The following is a 20,406-nucleotide window of genomic DNA, read 5'->3' on the forward strand; positions in this document are numbered from 1 at the left end:
AAAACAGTGGCCGGTGCAGTCTGTGCTTATCGTATAAATGTCATTCACGATAGGTTGATGCTCGGCGCGGGGAGGGCGAACGCAAAAGAAAAAAAAAAAATTCCAATTAGCTGGAACAAATTGTCACCTGGACACAATGCGGGAGATAGAAATGGACGAGTGTTGCGCGGTTAGATTGGCGCACCTGGGATGTATATATGATTTCAAAACGGCACAGCTGGAACAAAAGGAGTTTTGTTTTGAATGTTTTGAAGTTGATTTGCAGGAGGTTTATGTGTTTTTTTTTTTTTGTTTGTTTGGTTTTTTTTTTCCCTGTGAAGCCCAATCATCTCACTTCAGCCTGGGCGATGCGGCTGCGCCGGTGACTGAAGGCGATAACATCGGGGCTGTTTTTTTGACTGAAATAAAAACCCGTAGCATGCCCATATGTGCTGCCAACCCCATCAGTTCTTCTTCAGACGGCATGGCTTAGGAGCTCCCAGAGGATGGGCCAGTGCCCACTGATACGGGCCCAGCAAACCGCCTTGTCCAGGCCAAGTATCCCTGCGCCCAAGGGCTGTGCCATCAATGCCATGACTTGTGCCAGACTGGATCCCACCCAGCAATCCATTTCAAAGGCTTTTTTCTTTTTTTTTTTTTTATGGATCAGGTATGCAGTGTGATTTTCCTTTCCCTTTGTAATGTGCCGTGTCAAAGGCGAGCGAGGCTGACTTTAAAGTCATATACTAGTTTTTTCCGCCTTTCATTTGGGGAGGAGACATAATTGATTTCTGACTTTCCAAAAGTCAAGTTGGAAGAGATTAGAGACAAAAAAATAAAAGAGCAAAGTCTTGAAACTCAATCAACGACACGGGCTTGTTGATTTGGACGTATTGTTTGTTTCTTTTGTTTTTATTTACAGTGCAAGTTGCTCATCGGTGGATTGAGAATATTTAAGTAAGTCATCTGAACGATTCCCTGGGGAATTAGATATTTGTGGAGCAAAAACCATACTGACACAAAATCTAGGTTGTCTGAATCAGTCAGTAAACATTAAAAGATCTGCACTTTGTGATGTTCTCACCCAGAATATAGCAGAATTTACTGACTGATTTCAAAGAAGGAAGTTTCTTAATAAAAAAAAAAAGTCACATTTTTTAAAACACCTCTATTTATGGACAAATTACCATAATCCTCTGGCTGTTCACTCATGTGCTCTCTCTCATTTAGAGCATTACTTGTTTATTTATATCTGTGAATGAGATTAGAGGGGGAGATTACCGAGCGCAGACACATGAATAGTGATCAAAGACTGCAGGATAATGTAAGTCTTTCGGTGATTGCTCAGCTTTTTTCCAGATCTACCAGTGGTGTATTAGAACAATACAAGTGGCTGTGCTCCATACAGTGTGACAACAATAATACAAAATCCTCAGGGAGCGAACCGCGTGTAAACACTCCAGATCCGCACGCAGCACTCGGGCACAAAGTGTCCTCTAATGCAGCAAAAATTAGCTTTGATCCTGACGAGGGCACGGCAAAGTAGCAATCAGTTCGAGTCAAATGGCATCTCTTGTCGGACATAAATGTGTTTTGAGTCACGTTGGATTCTGTATCTGCGCAGAGGAAAGTGTTTTACAAGCCGCACTGCTTCCTCAAGCCCAACTGGGGAACATCAGCCACGAGTAAACAAGCAACATTATGTCTTTCTGATTATTGGAAACAAAAATGTGGATACAAATATGACACTCTCTCATCTGGATGATTTATGAAGAATGTTATGACAGCTGAATGGTCCTTTTTTTTTTTTTTTTTCCTTCCTGTTTGTTTGTCTGTGCTGCACACATTTGGATGAAGCGCCGGGCCGGCCAATTATAGGCGGCAGGACAGAGAGAGCTGTCACTCAGATACACATGACGAATGAAGGAGGGAATACGCTGCGAAGCGGCAGCGGATGAACCCTCGCGACGCATGCGCCGGCGTCAGCCTGCCGTTTTGACAAACAAACTTTGCAGGGGGAATTTATTCGCGGCCGCAAATGAAGGGACGACTCTCAGAACCAGTTGGCTAATTATTTATCCTGCTGGTTTTATGGCTCTCATTAATTTCCCTCCTCTCTCTCTTTACCTTCCATTGAAAGTCTGAAGTCAACCTGCATCTGGCACTGATAACGGCGGGGTCTCAGCAGCCGTGCAGCCTCCCCTCTAACCCGCTCACACACACACACACACACCTCCGCCGGAGAGACGCGGCAGCTCACTGGATAATGCCATTAGAAATAACACTTTGCTCCAAATCCACAAAGATGTGTTTGCACAAGTTGGAGAACATGCTGTAGAGCGCACCGGAAATATGTTAAGCTGCATCTCCTAATTCTGCGGTTTAGTGGTGGGACTCTGATATTCCACAAGGAAATAAAACATCCTGTAGAGGTACACTGTGCAGGAGAACGAATACAAGGACAGACGGAGAGGAAGAAATTTGATGCTCGATGGAGTAAAGCTGTAATTCTAAATATATATATTCTATTTATATATATTCTCACATTTCTTAGCTAAAACATTCTGTTAATCCCCCCAAAAAAATGTATATATTTTTGTTTTAAGTCAACGTGTCATGTATTAAAACCGTATCGTAAACTGAGTTGCTATTACACTGATCTCAGACAGGTTTCTGGTAAAATGGAGAGATTTTGTTTTTTGCACTTAAGGCGTTTAACTTCAGCAGATTATCAATTAGCCAAAATCAAAGGAAGAAAACTGAATTTAAATTGAACATAAAGTGGATTTTAAATAATTTTGAGGGCAGTTATTTCAGAAACAGCGTGTTTCTCTCTTCTTTTTTAAGCTTGCATTGTTTTTGTTGCCTGCAGTACTCAGAGGTTTCAGTAGGGGTGCGAGATTTAATATAAGAAAAAAAAATTATTAGACAGCATAACAAAAAATTGACATTGAACCTTTTCATACTGTATTGTGTTGATATTTTTTAATGACTATTTACTGCTGATTGTACAGAGTATTTTTTAAACTGATTTGTTTCTAGAAACACGAAGAACAGATTTGAAAGAAAATAAGTTTCTTCAAGAAAACAAAACATATAGACAACGGTTTCCATTCCTATTAATATGAATTAAAAATAGAGGACAAACTAATCATGGAACTTGTATTAAATGAAGTACACCGAGGCTGATTATCTGGCAATGGCTGCACCTTTGTCTCTTTTCTTCTGTCTAATCGCCCACTCCCTCACCCTCTCTCACTTCTTTTGGGGGGGGGGGGGGGGGGGGGGGGGGGGGTTCAGTGTTGGGTTGACAGAGTTTGGCCCATCTTTGACTTTTTGGTGAGATCACACCCCAGCAGGACCGAGCTGAGGCCATCAGCCCAGTCTGGCTCTAACGGCAACCCACGGCTGCCCGCTCCCCTCCTCCTCCTCCACCACCCCCCCGCCCTCCACGCCGTGGCTGTCCGTCAGGTTCACCCCTGCGACGACAATAACCGGCAAGCACCTCGTCATCAATCCAGCAACGTACCAAACGCCCAATTTGAGCCATTTCTTCCGAGAAGTGAACTGATAGAGACTCCACACTGGTCACACTTTCAAAAGCAACAGAGAGACACAGTGGGCGAGAATTGCTGAAAAGCAAATATTGTCGACTTCTGCTGACTTCAAACAGCAGTCAGATGGCAGAGACTACCTAGGCAGTAAAGAAGCTGCATTACACACAGCACAAGAGAAAGGGCCTAAAGAACTCTTGGTGATTCCTTTCATGTTTGTCTTTACAGGCAACCCGGAGCATTCATTTCTCTTTTTCCATGCAAAGAAAAGTAAACACGGCCCTCTCTGCAGGCTCATGAAATTGAACAGTTCAGAGCAGAACGGTCAGTCCTTTCTTTCCTCTGTTTTAGAATTTAGATGTGTTTGCTCGACTGCAGCTTTGGCATATTCCTCTTCTTCTTTTTTTTTTTTTCTTATTAATGCTTGAAATAGAAATTTGCATTTTACTCATGATACATGTTTCACGCTACATCTGTCACCATTCAAAGTCCCTTCCAGTCAAACTCAGTCTCAAACTAAACTTTGTTTCAAACGGAGGGAGGCACACATGTGCGGGTCGGTAAATCAATGGACCCCCAAACACAGCAAAATTAAAAAAGGAGAGAAAACTTAACCCGGCTGAGTTGTGTGCTGAGCCTCCTCGGCGCCCCGGTGATGCTCTCCGGCAGTCTTATTGGACTATCAGTGCTCGGGGGTCACGGGCCTGGCCAGTCAAGATAAAAGGAGCCCTGATGAAATGAACCGTGTGGGAGCAAAAGAGGGCTGCTCGCCGCTGATGGAAGGAACCCAGTCACTCTGAGAGGTGAGGCTGCAGCAGTGCGGTATTGACCCGGCTGACCCGGCTCACTGCTTGAAGTCCGACACACTCCGCAAACACTCCGGCTAAACAGGAGGGGACAGACAATGGGCTGCTGCTGACGCTGATGTTCGGCAGCCAAAACTAATACTTACTGTAACAATAGTTTGTAGATTTTGCAGATTTTTGTGTTATTTCTATAATTACTTAAACATCATTTTTGGGGTGTTTTGTACATTAAACTTATTAGAATAATGAATAAAACTCTTAAAAACAGTCAACAGTGAAGGTTTGAGGTGAAGGAACTTGTAACTTAAGTCCATCTACACTGTGATGGAGCTCTCTGTCCACTCGAATAAATCTATTTTAAAGGTGTTTCATTTTATTTATTGGACTTTATTTCTCACTTCCTCTCAGCATATGAAAATCACAGTTTATTGGTGCACGGAGTGATTCTTGTGTTTGTTTCTTTTTCTAGTTTTTCTCCCTTTGCTCTATCCCCGATTGTGGAAAAACTGGAAGAAAAGAAATTGCTCATATTGTCATATCCAATCGAACTTAAACTGTTTTGATGAATTCTATTAGTTGTGCCTCTTTTAGTGTTTACCTCAATGATCAGTGTCCTCTTCTGAACCTGCAATATGATTCTCTCTCATTCTGACTTTACTTAGTTTTACAAAAAAAAAAAAAAAAATTCAACATTGGAATGCAATTTTAAATTTATCAAAGTGTATATTACACCTCAGTGTCGAAGCTGCTTCAGCTGATTTGACTGCTTACTAATCAGTTTTGTATATTCAGCCCTCAGTGTGTTTCTCAGCAACCCACATCCCTCCCGTCCCCCCCTGCAGTGAACATCTTTCAATATTCTGCCTCACTTTGACAAAAGTTGCATACTGACAACAATGAGGCCACTTTTCAATATTCCTCGCCATCCGACGGAAGCCAATGACACGAATCGTTATTTACCACGTCCCGATCAGAGTCGCGCGCCGTATCGCTGCCATTGAGCTGGTCAATATACATCACCTGGCCCGCGCCCCCACCCCTAACCGAAGGATTACACCTCTTATCTGAAATGATATTCAATAAAGTAGAACTGCAGAAATACAGACTGGAGTGTTCTTGCTTGGATCTGGCTTACGCTGTGTAAAAAAAAAAAAAAAAAAAAAAAAAACACTTTATTGGAATTAAGATCCAAGTCAAGATTACCTGAAGAAACAGCAGTTAGATTTCTGTTCCAGTGCCACGTCCTACACTTTATTCTCAGCTGCCTGGGGACGAGGCCACAGTGTACTGTTCCCCACAAGCCATGGGGGTGTAATAGAATGCCTTTATGAAATATATAGCGACGCCCCAGTACCTTCCACAGATCACAGCGTGGGCTAGGTGAGCCTGTGTGCATGTGTGTCTGTGTGTGTGTGTGTGTGTGTGTGTGTGTGTGTGTGTGTGTGTGTGTGTGTGTGTGTGTGTCCTCTGAGGCAGAAAAAGGGAAAGTTAAGTGTAATGGGTGCCTGACTAATGCGGTCTTGCCTAAAATGCCCCACAATCCAAAACAAGAAGTCAGTGAGGGAACGGCACAAACTTTTCCCCGCTCTTTCTTCGATGCGCCGCAGCTGCGATATTATGAGAGTGCAGGACATGATACCAGCTAATTACCCACTGCAACTTCCCTCTGCACCTCCATCATTGTCAAAAGTTAACTCCACCTACGCCAAGATGCTTAAATGTTACCAAATGTGGCCCGAAGCAGCGGCCGCTGGTCTCTTTTCAACGCCATCATCTTTTTATAGCTCAACAGATGTCATTAAATTTTTCCTAATGCTGCGTATAAAGCAGCTCCCAAAGTGGAATTTTCACCCAAAATGCTGAAATAACGGCTGTCGCCTTTCATTCTCTTTTTAATTTCCATGTTTTATTTTTTCCCTGACACCAAAATCCCAGCACCACACGCAGCACGTGCCCCGGCCCCTCGCCCCGAGCCCCACACACTGCGTGAGCGTTTCTTGTGAATTTGATAAAGCCCTCAGTGAGTGTGGCTGGAGCACTTGGGCTGAGGATCTGATGAGAAGTGTGGGGTCTGTTACACACAGAACACACACACACACCCACTGTAAGTACATTCTAATTAGCTGATGTATGCAGGGCCTCATCCACGTTGGAGGGGTATCAAAAAGCAATCAACGCCCCATCCCTGATGAGCTCAGAGAGACACACAGATCCACATTGTCTGCGGAAAGACGATGCGCGGCTGGACCTCGGCTCGGCTTCCCAAACCGCCCATAATGCCATGCAATCACAAGACATTATGCACAGATCTGAACCCCAAAGCCACAGGATAGATAGAGCGAGGGGGGGGAGAGAAGTAACAGGGAATATTCAGTTCATCATTCAAAATCCTGATTGTGATGGTCGCTCTTGTGTAAAAAAAAAAAAAAAATCTGCTGTGGAGAGCCAGAAGTGGGAAAATTGGCCCGCCGAGCACACAAAATATGGTTATAAATGCAGAGGAGACACATGTTTAAAAAACTGTCATGATCAAGAGCAATACGGAGCAGATAGTGGGTGAAATCAGCAGAGTTGAGATGACAACTTAGTTGCCATGGAAAACTGGAAAAAAAAAAAAAAAAAAAAAAAACTAAGTCAGCAGCGAGCGTATGAGGAGAATTTCTGAAAGTGATTCTTCTCAGTGGAGGGAAATCAAATAGAAATACAATATCGGCCACAGCAGAACTCTACGTTATCAGCATGAAATGGTGAAAAAAAAAAAGTTAAATATCCTAAACGTACGATCTAGGATTTTGTTACCCATTCATAATCTAATTTGACCCAAGGCCTGCGGCCGATTCGTTTCAGTAAAGACCATAGGTGTTTTAGCTGCAGGCTCTGACAGAGAGAGGCATGTGTGTCGCACAAAGACCATCGGTTAGCGACGTACCGAAAGGGACTCTGTATCACCATCTTATCTTCAAAGGACTGGGCAGGGGCTCAGGGGAGCTGTGCCACCGCCTCGCCTCCACACAGACACACACACATACACGCACACGCACACACAGAGGGGGGATTTGGACCTGCAAGCAGGAACCAGAGATCTCTCGGCCGGCACCCAGGCCCGGACCCTCCTCCAACTCGCCCGCGGAGAACAGGCAGGGTTCCTGCACACGCGGCACGACATCAGTGAGCTGATCCCCCCCCCACCCCACACACACACACACACACACACACACACACACACACACACACACGCATAGACACGCACACACAACCCTCTCTATCCCCCCTTCCACCACCACCACCACCGCCACCCTCCTCCTCCTCCTCATCCCTCTCCTCCTCCCCCTCCCCTCCGCCGACTGCCTGCCCATTTGCTTCCTGGCCTCAGCTTGACGGAGGGGATGGGATCTGAACTCAACTTAGACACAGAGTTTCCACATTTCACAGATGGCTGGGAGAGGCTTTGCATGGAGGTGAGGAAACACAGAGAAAAGAGAAAGAGGGAGAGAGAGAGAGAGAGAGAGAGAGAGAGAGAGAGAGAGAGAGGGAGCTTCATCGCCGGTGCCGAAGCGGGGCCGATTTCACACCGCGGTAGAGTGCGCTAAAGCAGGCCGCCGTTAATCCACTCACTGAGGGGAAGGCCTGGAGCTATTGCGCCGCTCCGACCGCCATCTCCCCTCCACAAAGCCATAAATGGTGCATTATACAACTGGGCTTCAGAGACACTGCTGATATGTTGATAGGTGGCAGACAAAGACCAAAGCAACCACAGGAGCGGAGCCACATGCAGGACTGGAGAGGCCGAGCGCGGCGGCAGAACGGCACGCATGTGCTCCACCGCCATCTCTCCAAACCTGCTGAGGTGTGGACTGTTAGAGCCTCATATCGGGGCTCGTGATCGGCGTTAGTTCAACCTCTGCACTCCAGCCATGAGACAGAGATGGACATGCACTAACACTCCTCCCTCTTCTGCTCTCCAACAAAATAGCTTTTTATTTCCCTCCTTTTCTTTCTCCCTCCGCTGCGAATTCCTATCTGCGAAAGTTACCAAAAGTCTTGAAGATGAGTCTTTGAACTTATGAAAGGCAATCATTTTGAATGAAAGGAGACAGGAAATATATAAACATGGGGGAATTTAAATAAATTGCCACAAAGAAAATCACGGAGAGGGCAGTGAATTATGTAACGATAAGACAGCCACCAGCCTAAGCCACAAAATGAGATGTTTTACATGAAACGAACAGCGGTCTAGATTAGAGAGCCATCCTGTTTAGACATGAAGCCAATTGGGCTGATATCACATGTGGAGGAAAATTTGAAAGATAAGTGGGAACTATGAGAATTGTTATAATCCAACTGTAACAAAAAGCTGAAGTATATTGGCTTTTCCCCCCAGAAGCACTGCGCGATAAACATCTTTGATGAAAGAAGTTCATTACTGCTGCACTGTGTAATGTAACATGCTGTATTATGCGTCTATGCCAACCTACAGCGAGGCAGGCTCTAAATGAAGCCTCAGGCATTTAATGGACATCATTAGGTGAAAACATATAAGAGATAATTATGGTAATTACAAATCCCTTTTATTCTCCCTGAGTCTTTGACAAGAAGGTTGTCATATCAACCACTTCAAACAAACAAAGAGTTGTTGTCTCTTCCCCTAAATGATGTCCGGTTCCATTTGGTGGGGAATTGTCTTCGGATTATCCTTTTCTTATTGTTTGGTGCGTCGCTCTGAATGGAGGCTAGGTTCTTCTTCAGTGAAAACTTGATTAAAACAAGTGATTCACAATGGTAGAATTTGACTTGCATTTGCATAGCCACTTCATCACAAGTGAGACCTTGATCTTGAAAGCAGCGCCATACAAAGCTAATGGACATGTCTGTTATGTCTATTAGAGACGTGGACCCTGAGAGGAGCCAAGGCCTTCTATTAAATATCACAGACATCACCCAAGTCCTGTCTTATTAAATTCCTGCCACGCAACAATGGCTACAGGGACAAAATGACAAACAAGAGCTTCTTCTTTCCTAAACATATCAAAAAGAGTTTGCTTTGGTAAAACTCGACTGGAGTGTTTCTGTTGTTTTTGCCACTCGGGGTCAAATCCAGAGCAGGAGCAGTGAAACATGATCTGAGCAGCGAGAGCAGATGAAATATTGTATGGAACATCTTTACGGCGGGGCTGAAAGACTTGGGTGTTTATTTACAATATGCATCCAATCATCCTTTGTCACAGTTCCATGTTCGTCTTTTTTTTTTCCAAAACCACAGAGAGACACTCGCTGGAGATTCCATTTTTGGCCCCTTTGCTACACAAACTCATAATATGGTGCCGTCTTATCAGATCCCGCTTACAATAACAGATTCACTTGGAGTCAAAGCTGTTGTTTAACTTATTCGCTCCCATGGGAAAATCCAGTTCAAACAAGTCGCGAGACATGTGCCAGTCCACAGTCGTTGATGAAGTCAACGGGTCCCTGCTCTGTACCCGACTCCTCCGGCACTTTCAATCACTCCTTGTGAGATTACTGCAATAGGATATTACTGTACAAACTATGACCATGTGTCCTGCTGCCACAAAGCTTAGCAACATATTACAGTTTGTCAAAGCAAGCTATTGCGAGGGAGAGATAGATACAGAGAGGAGGGAGAGAAGCCATTGACCTTTGTGTCCTTCATATTTGCCTAGCGTCCCCCTCAACCCCAATCTTAAGAGTGAAATCATCTGATCCCAAACTGACTGTCAACCGGCTTGTGATGATGGCGAGGCCAGCAGACATCAATCAATCAGATTTTCTCCTCGTCTATCACAGGAAGGCTTTTTTCCCTGTTTTGCCCGGGCTTATCATCTGACCCAGTTGTTATCCTGTTTCTGAAGCTTAAAAAACTTGATTATGGTCAAATGCATGTCTCAGAGATTCACAGACGCATCCTCCACCAAGCCAGGGAGGAAAATAATATATATATTATCAGTATTTCACCACAGAAATGAACACAGGATGCACTCATTGTAGTTTTTTCCTTTTTTTTCCCCCTTCAAAATGAGCCTCTTAATTCCACACAAGTGCTGGAAATAAGGGGGTTTGAGGCAGTTATCTTCGGTTTTCAGGGATGCATGATTGCGTGAACCTCAGATAACGATCCAATCTGATATCATAAGACAAAAAGGCATTTGAGTTGGCTACAGCACTTGCTCAGTGTCAACAGTTTTTAGTAATTACGAGATAAGCATTCTCTGAAACACACAGAAAAGGAAAATTAGCTGCTTCTGAAATAATAGCAGCTGCATTTCTCTCCGGATGTTTACTCTGTCACTTCTACAAAGCCTGCCTGTGCGATAATGGGAGGCGGGAGACGCCGCGCGCCGCGTCGCGTCACGTCTGTCGTCACCGCGGCGCGCGCACGCTATCTCCACCGATTTGCATAATTTACTGTAAATATAATCGATCATCACGAGCCCGTTCCGACCGGGACGCCGTGCCGCCATCGCGGCCCGTTTTCGGTGGCGGCGGCGGCGGCGCTCCCAGCTAATCACACGCCGGCAGATACGGCCTCTGATCACATGACGTGTAAGCTGTGCTGTCAACAGCTTTACCAGCTTTGCAATGGTGCAAATCAAAACACAGGCTCTTTAAAGTATTAACATGTTTTGAAGTTTGTTTTATATTTTCAGCATATTTGACACAAATTGTTTATCTATTTACAAAGCTTTGTCATTAGTGATTTTCCACTGAACCCTTAAGATGCCGCTTGTTTTGTGCCGCTCGTCTGGCGGAAAATGCTGATGTACAAATTGAAGTGAAAAGCTTGTTACTTAATCCTCTGTTGCCACCTATCCCTTAACTATACAGCCTGGTGCATTTCAACCCAATGCAAAGTTCTGCATCGCACTGCCCGCCACCCCCCCCCCCCCCAATCCACAAACACATCCCCAGTAATTCCTGCCAAGCTGGAGATTTAGACTGAACAGCTATTAGGGCGTCACTTTCTGGTGTGCCAGCGACTATCCCGCTCTAAAAATGCCTCTCATCAAATTATATCCTTTCATTATCCTGTTTTTTTTTCTCTCTCTCTCTCAATTGAAAACAAAATAAATCATCATTTCAGTTATCTGTTTGTTCCCTGTAACTATTTGGAGTCAAACTCGACACTCGGCCAGTAATTTTACTGTAAAGTGCTGACGACAATGCCTGCTGCAGGAAAAAAAGAGAAAAGAAAAAAACGTGAGTCATATTTCCAAGCAGTCCCTTTCCTTCCTCTCATCCAAGATTCAGTCAAAACCCTAATATCAATCCTGACAGATTTCCATGAAAATGTTTTGATTAACTGTGGCTAATTAAATCGAAGTAAACAAAAGAATCTTAATAGACGCATGAAAGTTATTTATGTGCCCGCAGAGAAAAACTGACAGATTTCTACCCCTGGACTTTTATTTCTCGAATATGGCAGAGGCGAGTTCCTGTTGCTGGCGCCGAGCTGCTTCTCTTCTGGGCTGTGGAGATGTCAAAGCATCACACACAAACGCGATGAACCCAATATCCATATCCATGATACATCAAAACCTTCGGCGTGGCTCAAAAATAACTGCAATACTTCCGGAGCGACCCCAGAAATCCCCTTAATTGAGCAATATCTTCATTCCTGATCCATCTGCATCACCAAGGTGAAAAGGGACTGTGCAAGTTAAATGAAAGAAGAATTCATGATGTGTGGCGGCCTCTCTTACTCACCCTGGCTATTTCCCCTCTTGGCAGGGGCCAAATAGAGAATGTTAAATGAGGCAATTGTGTCCCGGAGGCAAAAAAAAAAAAAAAAAAAAGAGGAAGAAAAAAAAAAAAAGCAGGCAGTGCCCCTGCTCCCTGCTACAACCCTGAGGAGCATTCTGCAGCATGATGAGGTACATCCAAGCACCCGAATAGCCCAGACCAGATCCAACTTCCTATGAGAGCAGACCACTCTGCAGGATACACACACACACACACACACACACACACACACACACACACACACACACACACAGCAGCTCTCTAGGATCATGTCTGATCAATTTAATATTTGGCTGCAAATAAATCAATGTGTAAATCAGCTAACAGTATTAACCCCGAGCTCAGAATGTCAATATCATGTCAGCTGAAGGAACAGAGTGCAAACACCCGTCTGACATACACAAACTCTGAGGTGCATTGTTGACTCTTTAAACCTTATTCGGCAGCTTGAGTTACTGGTTGGTCTCAAAATGTGTTATTTATCAATAATACTCCTTTACATAGAGCACCTGTATCACAAATAATTACCCATTGATTACCGTTTTCAAAGCACTCTGATTCGGATGACATCCATAATATTTAACATGTCCTGTGCATAAAAAAAAAAAAAACCCTGCAGAATATCAGTAGTAGAAAGCATCACCTCGACCTACTGCAGCTGAAAAAATAGTCATTACAGATGACTGCAGAAGTACAACACACAATGTGAAGGCCTTAAAACTAATTTGGGTCATTTTATGTGTAGGGTCTGACACTTTAAGAGCATTTTTTAATTAATTGTGCAGTTTTTACCTAACGAAGGTAAGTGATAGGTTCTGTGATAAAATCTCAAGAAAACAGAAAAGGTCAACTGTGAGATGACGTCTTTTCCCACAAAAAAATAACAAGCAATGACAAAAGTCTACAACTTTTTACATTTATTAACCAAAACAAGCTCCTCTTTGATGAAAAATGTGACCACATTCTATGAATCGATCTGGTTTCGGCTAACCTTTGCATTCTGAGTATGACGAGCGCCCCTAACAGACACATCCCGGATGCACTGTGAGGCTGACACCTGTGAGAGACGGCAGGATGTGGAGGATGATCTGTTAAACATTCTGTGGCCGTGTCTTTCAGGAAACTGATCTCCCCTGCAGTCCCACACTGTCAGCTATACAGACTTAACTCTGCGGTGACACCTCTGATAATCAAAGCTTTGTCTGGGTCTTAAAAGGACGTACTTGAACAACAGCGAGACCAGAGGCACCTCTTTGCCTGTAATGGCCTTTGGACATCAATATTTAAATCTTACATCTCTGTTGTGATTAGAATGCTGCCTTTCTCTGTTTTTTCTTTTTTTTTTCCCACCCCCCCTCCTCCTGAAACAACAAGGTGGGGGTGAAAAAAAAGCTTAAATCGATGATCTTTGAGTCTAAACTAGATTCCTAAGCAGTTTGCCACTCTCAGCAGCAAGATAAGATAAACTCTCTTTGACCTGAGAGATGAAGTTGCCATGACGATCAGGGAGTCCACTTTCTCTATTGATATTTTGCTGATGTAACAACAAATGGAACCAGATCCTGCTCTTGATTATGGTGATTAATTAATACCAATATTGATCCGTACAAGGAAGAGACAAGGCTATTAACTCAAAGCAGGCTGAAAGTCAATTGTTACCCGGGGGCTCAATGGGCATCATTGATAATAAATCTAAATAAACAGGGAGGAATACGGTTTCAGAAAAAAAAAAAAGAAAGATAAAAGGAAAGACTAGCAACAGTAAAATAAATAAATTTAAAAAAACACGAGAATATTTCAGATTTCTGGGTCAGATTTTTCTAAAATTACCATTTCGCTCACATCAGTGACAGCTCCAGTGCCTGAACAAGAGCACAATGGTGACAGCTTGAACCAGCGGTTATTGGAATAATAGCAGAGGAATTCAGGAAAGAGGAAGATAAAGAGGAAACTGTGCGAGGAAGTGACCTCCACCTCTGCAGCAACCCTGCCCACATTTCACACTGCTGTCCAGGCTCTGAGAGGAGGGCAGGATTAGGCAGCGCCAGTCCATCGGCTGCCAGCCCCAGATCATCACGCAGCACTGTTTTCACCGGAGAGGAAGCAGCAGCTGCTATACATTCCTCTGTGAAGTCTGTGGCACATGCAGCACAAAGACTTCCTCTACACCAGAAACATCTCTCGCTTTAGACACAATAGGAGAAAAAAAAAAAAAAAAAACATTAAAAGGAGATGACATTCATCTGCATTGTTGTTTTGTGTCAAAAGTGAGGAGGCAATTGGGGATCCTTCAGCTAAGACGAGGCAACGGCACAAGCTGTTATTGGCAGGGAACAGATGTTTGAGGGAAAGTTGGCATTCAACAACCATTCTTCTTCTGACAGAAATCAACAAGAGAAACACAAGAGACACGCCGCGATTGTCACCCAATGAAAGAGAGACCCTTAAATATACAGGGAGGCTGGCATACAAACATTTTTTTTTTTTTTTTTTTTTGATTTTACACCCCCAAAACATCTGACTGGCGGAGAGTTGCCAGCATTTCGCGGGCCAAAGGGTGAAACTGCGTATACGACTTCCGCGGATGTACAAGACGGAGAATCTGTAGCTAAGTTGTCGAAAATATGGATGAGAGATCTGTGCAAAGCGAGAGAGCGAGAAAAAAAGAGAGAGAGAGAGAGAGAGAGAGAGAGAGAGAGAGAGAGAGAGAGAGAGAGAGAGAGAGAGAGAAAAAACATAAAATACGTCAAGCTAACAGCTCTGATCCCTTCGCTAAAACACATAGCCGCACGCTCGTGGAGCATACTGTACATGCACCGATGTATACACAAGCAAACGCACACGCATACACACAAATTCAGATACAGAATGTTGGCAGTCAATTCAGTAAACACTCCCCTTATCCCTTACTAGTGTAATCTGCCTCTGATAAATGCCCCTCAAAGATAGAAATGTCACCTGATATGATAAACAGTATGCTGACGTTACATAAAGTGGCCTTATGCTAAGGAGTTGGAGAGATTAACTGTAGAGCGGAGATGGAAAAAATGGTCGCCGTGATAAAAAGCAGACTTTTAGCTCGAGCAGAGGCGCTTGTTCAGCTGTGGTTCAGTTTCAAAGTGACGGGGAGAGAAAAGCGGGGACCTCGTTGTAATATTCAAGGGGTTACAGACACAATAGGTTGGATTTGAGGGAGTTTAGAGGGGTCGGGACACGCAGAGGAAGTTAGCAGTCACAATCAAAACGCAGGCAGATTGTTAAGTTCTCCGTGATCTCCTGCTGAAATGACAAATTCTGTACATCAGTAACACAATGCAGTATCTACTGCACTGTCACTCATCCCCAAATCAAGTTCATCCACACGATATTACGAGGAAGAACAAAAAAAAAAAAAAAACAACGGGAAAAAGCAGAGGGGAATGCATTGTGCACAGCAGCTTTGCAGATGTTAGATCTCTATCACTCCAGCAGATGCGGCGTTCTGACAGTGTGACAGTGCTGAGCTCTGGGGACTTGTGCACTTGCCACTCGGGCGCCGCGCAAACTTACAGTAATCACTACAGTACGGCGGCTCCGTTCCCGCCGCGTGTCGAGCACAAAGAGCCAGAGGAGGCGGCGTGAATTCTCAGACGGTCCATACAGCGAAGACAACAGCGAGAAGGGGGAGAACACTAAGTCAGTTTAATAAGCACATTTGACATTAGATGTCCGCCCGTGGCCTCGGAGGGCCGCTTCAATATGTTCCCATAAACACTGGCGGAGGCGCGCCACCCCCCCTACATCATCCACATTCCCCTTTACGCCGCCAAACTTTGGGGGGCAATTTTACAGAAAAATTACTCCGAGGGGCCCGGTTTCAATTCAGCCTGTTCATATCTTTCCTTCCTATTAAGCATCAAAATGTTCTCCTCTCAGTGCGAATAGAGGTATGGACACCGGCAGCAGGAGGACCGGGGAGAGGCGGGCGAGGGGTGGAGGTGAGGAGGGTGTGTGTGTGTGTGTGTTGGAAGGGGGGTAGACAAGGATGGAAGAAGGGAGAGAGAGAAAAGAGAGGAGGATGAGGGGGGGGGAGGCTTGCTGGAATTCACACATCATATTACAGCAGCTAATCGCAATCCGCAGAGCATCAGCGATATTTTCATCACTCCTGTCAAATTCTACTGACCCGCCTTGGAACGGCTAACAATCTGGGCAATTTATTGGCATATTGGCACGGGGTGATAAGGCTAAAAACAACAGCAGCTAGCAGCTGGCCCTGGGAGATGAGCTGATAACACTGATATGTGCTCCCACACAAAACACCTCCACCACTATCTCCTCTTTCTATCAAACTCTTATTACAATAAAAGTGCATGGGTTTGTTTTTTTTTTCTTCTCTCTCTCTCTCCGCTTTTCTTGGAAAAGCAACAAGAGGAGGGGGGGGGATACAGAAAGGGGGCCACAGATAAATATATATTTATATGGGAGAGGAAAAAAAATCAGATGTTACGTTTCAGAGAAAAAAAACAAGAGGGGAAAATACATAATTTATCACTGTATTATCGGGATATCCAGGCAGCCTAATCAAGGAGCACTGAGTGACTATTTTTTGCCTTATCATCCAAAGTGGTGGAAACGGAGAAGGAATTATCAGCCAGCTGCAGATTGCTGGGCTGGAATTTTAATGGTAATAATCGGGTTTCTGATGGTATATCTTCTCTGCTTATCTTTCCCATTATCTGGCCTTATCTCCCCAGTCATCGGAGCAAATTAATGGTGCTCTTTCAGCATCGCCTTTTTATCACCGCTCAGAGAGCACCCAAGGGGAAAGAATAAGCAAAATATTAAAATACTGCATAAATCACAATTTTAGATAACGGTCCAATGTATGCAGGAGAGGGTCGGAGAGGGGGGGGGGGGGGGGGGGCGGTGGCGGAGGGTGGGAGAAGGGGGGGACTGAGCCCAACAACCTTTTTGTCCTTTAGAATGACTGTCTGCACTGACTTTCTGTGCTCTGCCTCCTCTGCTTTTTTTTTTCTCCTCCTCTTTTTCCCAGAGTTCCCGAGGTAAGGAGAGAGGATCTAGGCTCCTCGTGACCTTTCCATTTCCAAGCCAGAGCTCCGTTATACGTCCGCACACCGGCTTCACGTATTGACAAGATCTCAGACACGACACACTAATTCAAACACACACACACAAAAAGACAAAAAACAAGACTGGATGACGGTGACGACAGCGCAGCGCGACTGTTAACGCTCCTTTTGCACAATGGCAAAAAAATTTGGGATGCCGCGACGGGATTGGTCCAAACAGCAAACGGGCCGATCACGTCACACGTCGGCGTCGCCGCCGCCTTGTCGATTAGAAATGGTCGTCGGTTTGTGTTGGATGCCAACGAAAAACACACGAGAAAGTCAAGCGTAGTTCAAACGAAAGGAGTTTCTCTTCAAAACAGTGATTTCCTCTCAAATTATGTGTTCATTATAATGCTATAAAAGACTAATAATTCATAAAAAAAAAACTAAACAGTGACTAAAACGTGTGTTGACTTGAAATGTACGGAATAAATGCAGAATTTGGAACACTTTAAATTAAATACAATTGGTTTTTTTTTACCTACAGAACGTTACTTTTTATTTTTACAGAACATAAATATTTAAACCCTCACATGTGAACGAAAACACGAAGACGCAAAACCGCTCCTGTCGCTGAGTCTGTCTCACACAAATGTCGGAATCTGCTCTTGTATACAAACATGTCCTCATGAATTCATGCATGTGGGCTCACACACACACACACACACACACACACACACACACACACACACAAACAAAAATAGTAATGTACATATAAGCGCACACAAACAATTTCTTCAGTCTGATTGTTTTAACTCAATACACACCTCTTCCTATCCTGCTGACATCTTTTAGTACTTTGTATTACCTTTAACCTCTTGTGACACACACACACACACACACACACACACACACACACACACACACACACACACCTTTTGAGAGGTGTGTTTACGTCCATGTGTTTGTGTATCGTGTGGGTGTGAGTGTGTGTGTGTGTGCATATGTCTACAAAAATTGTAGATGCTTTACAAGTGACTTAAAAACAATAAAATGAATTAAAGTTGTTTCAAACTTTTCATTTTAATAAACAAAAATGTTATTTTGGGATAATAAAAAAAAATCCACAACTGGAACGTGACACACTTTCCAATCAATATAGGCCACAGGGTGAAACGGGGCTACATTAAAATTTCACTGTATGAAAAACTATTGGTATCAGTAAGATAATTTGTTTTGTATTTAATATGAATCTTTGCAAAGCACATTTCTGAGTCCAGCACTACTACTACTTCTTTTTTTACCCAGAGCACAGGTGCAGCTCTGCTAAATTAAAACTCAATAAAAGCCATAACTTGCCACACTTTCCCATCGTCAATGCCAGTCACATTTATCAATATTTACCCCATCTACAGGTTAAATGATGAAGTTTTCAAACGTGTGTGTTTACATTTATGAACAGTCTCTCTCTCTCTCACACACACACACACACACACACACACACACACACACACACACACACACACACACACACACACACACACACACCTCTTAGTAAATATGTCAGCCAGAAAGGAGAGAAATTCAGAGTGTGTAGGAGAGTTGGAGAGTGTCAGACACAAATAAAGATCATTTAAAAGCAACGCAAAACTAATTTCCCTTTAAAAACCCGCAACACGATGCAGCTGTATTATTACAGGCCTTAATAATTTAGAAATGGTGACTAATTGGCAGGAGGAGGCTTTGGGATCGAGTGGATCAGAGAGATGCACTTTTCCTCTTGTTGGATGGACACAGCGATAGAGAAACATCAAAACAACACCGAGCGAAATAACTTCATTTTTCCCTGCAACTTGGCAGCAGCGGGGAAACTTTTCAGCCAGCAGCACGGTGGGATTTTGGATTGTAAATCATGTCTTCAAAACGCGCGCATACACACACACACATACACACACACCTCACACTCTCTCGCTCACACACACACTCACTCACTCACACACACACAGACTCGCCGCAGACCGGAGCGTATGGACCGTGACAGGCAACACATGAGCGGCGGTAGTTGAGTCGCCGCTGAATCGGCCACATTGTGGCCACATCGCCGCGTGAAAGTGGAGGAAAGCCGCGGCGGTCAGACGGCGCGAGAGAGGAAACTTACGTTTGATCTGCCGGGGGTTGCTCTGCTTCCTTCGGGACATGCCTGCTGCGCGGCTGGTCACTGAATCCAGGTGTAGTACTGACAGATCGATAGCTTTTGGCTCATCCAAGCAGCCGGGTTTTTTTTTTTTTTTGTGGGTTTATTTTTTTCTCTCTCTTTTTTTAGTCAGATGGGAATTTGAGAAAGAAAAAGAAGGAGAAGAAGAAAGGGGGCACCAGTACTTTTTTACGCACAAGTCTATCGTTCCGTCTGTCTTTTCCTTTATCTTTCTCGTCTCTCTGGCTCAGGCTCTGGCTTTCTCTCTCTCTCTCTCTCTCTCTCTGCCTCCCTCTCTCTCTCCCCCCACTCTCTCTCTCTCTCCCTCTCTCTCTCTCACACACACACACACAAACCCTCCCTCTCTCTTTCTCAGCGCCCTTCTCCGTGATGAGGCTGCGCTTCGCCGCGATCCGCACGGACTGACTGGGGAGGTGAAAGCGTTGCGCGCTTTTGTTTGAAGATAAGGTTTGTTCCTCCCCGGGTACCGTAGCCGTGGCTTGGTGAACTTCACTTGATCCACAATTACTTTTTTTTCTTTCACTTATTAATTAGCATCTCTCCTAATTAACAGATTTTTTTGTTTTATTTTTTGTAGGGAAGATAAATAATAATAAAAAAAAGATGAATATCCACAGTTTCCTGTACATTTATTTTCTGAAAAATATTTTTCAAACACTGCACGTCTTCAGATTTTTTTTGCAACCTTATTTTTGTCATCATAAACATTGCCACAGGCAAAGGGCATGGATCTGAGGTAATTGAATGCAGCCTTTGGTCCTTTTCTGAGTCTATATTCATTACACACACATGGATTACTTCAGTTGCAGCATGGCCCTTTCATTCTCCCATGATGCACTCTGAGACAGGCATATCGTCCTGACCTGAAATGGCTTGACCTCTTCAACAAGCCCACCTACAGAAGATATTTTTCTCCCCAAAAAAATATTCTTAAACAAAAAATATAATACAATTAAAAAGAAATATTTGGATGCTCAGTTTGAGCCTTGGAAATAAAAACATGCAATTTTTCAATGATAAATAATACATTTGGAATAAGAGAA

The 20,406-nt window shown here is 44.0% G+C and overlaps 1 protein-coding gene across 2 annotated transcripts in view; it reads right to left on the reverse strand.

The window, feature by feature from the left end:
* zfpm2a (zinc finger protein, FOG family member 2a) overlaps positions 1 to 19,631 on the reverse strand; it is a 122,988-nt gene extending 103,357 nt beyond the window's left edge. For both annotated transcript variants that reach the window (XM_030101919.1, XM_030101918.1), the window contains exon 1: positions 19,307 to 19,631. In XM_030101919.1, the coding sequence (XP_029957779.1) occupies positions 19,307 to 19,346 (40 nt within the window). In that variant the 5' untranslated portion in view covers positions 19,347 to 19,631. The remainder of the gene's footprint in view (positions 1 to 19,306) is intronic.
* Positions 19,632 to 20,406: the final 775 nt, after the last annotated feature.

The sequence above is a fragment of the Salarias fasciatus genome, chromosome 11 (assembly GCF_902148845.1).
Source record: "Salarias fasciatus chromosome 11, fSalaFa1.1, whole genome shotgun sequence".
NCBI classification, from domain to species: Eukaryota; Metazoa; Chordata; class Actinopteri; order Blenniiformes; family Blenniidae; genus Salarias; species Salarias fasciatus.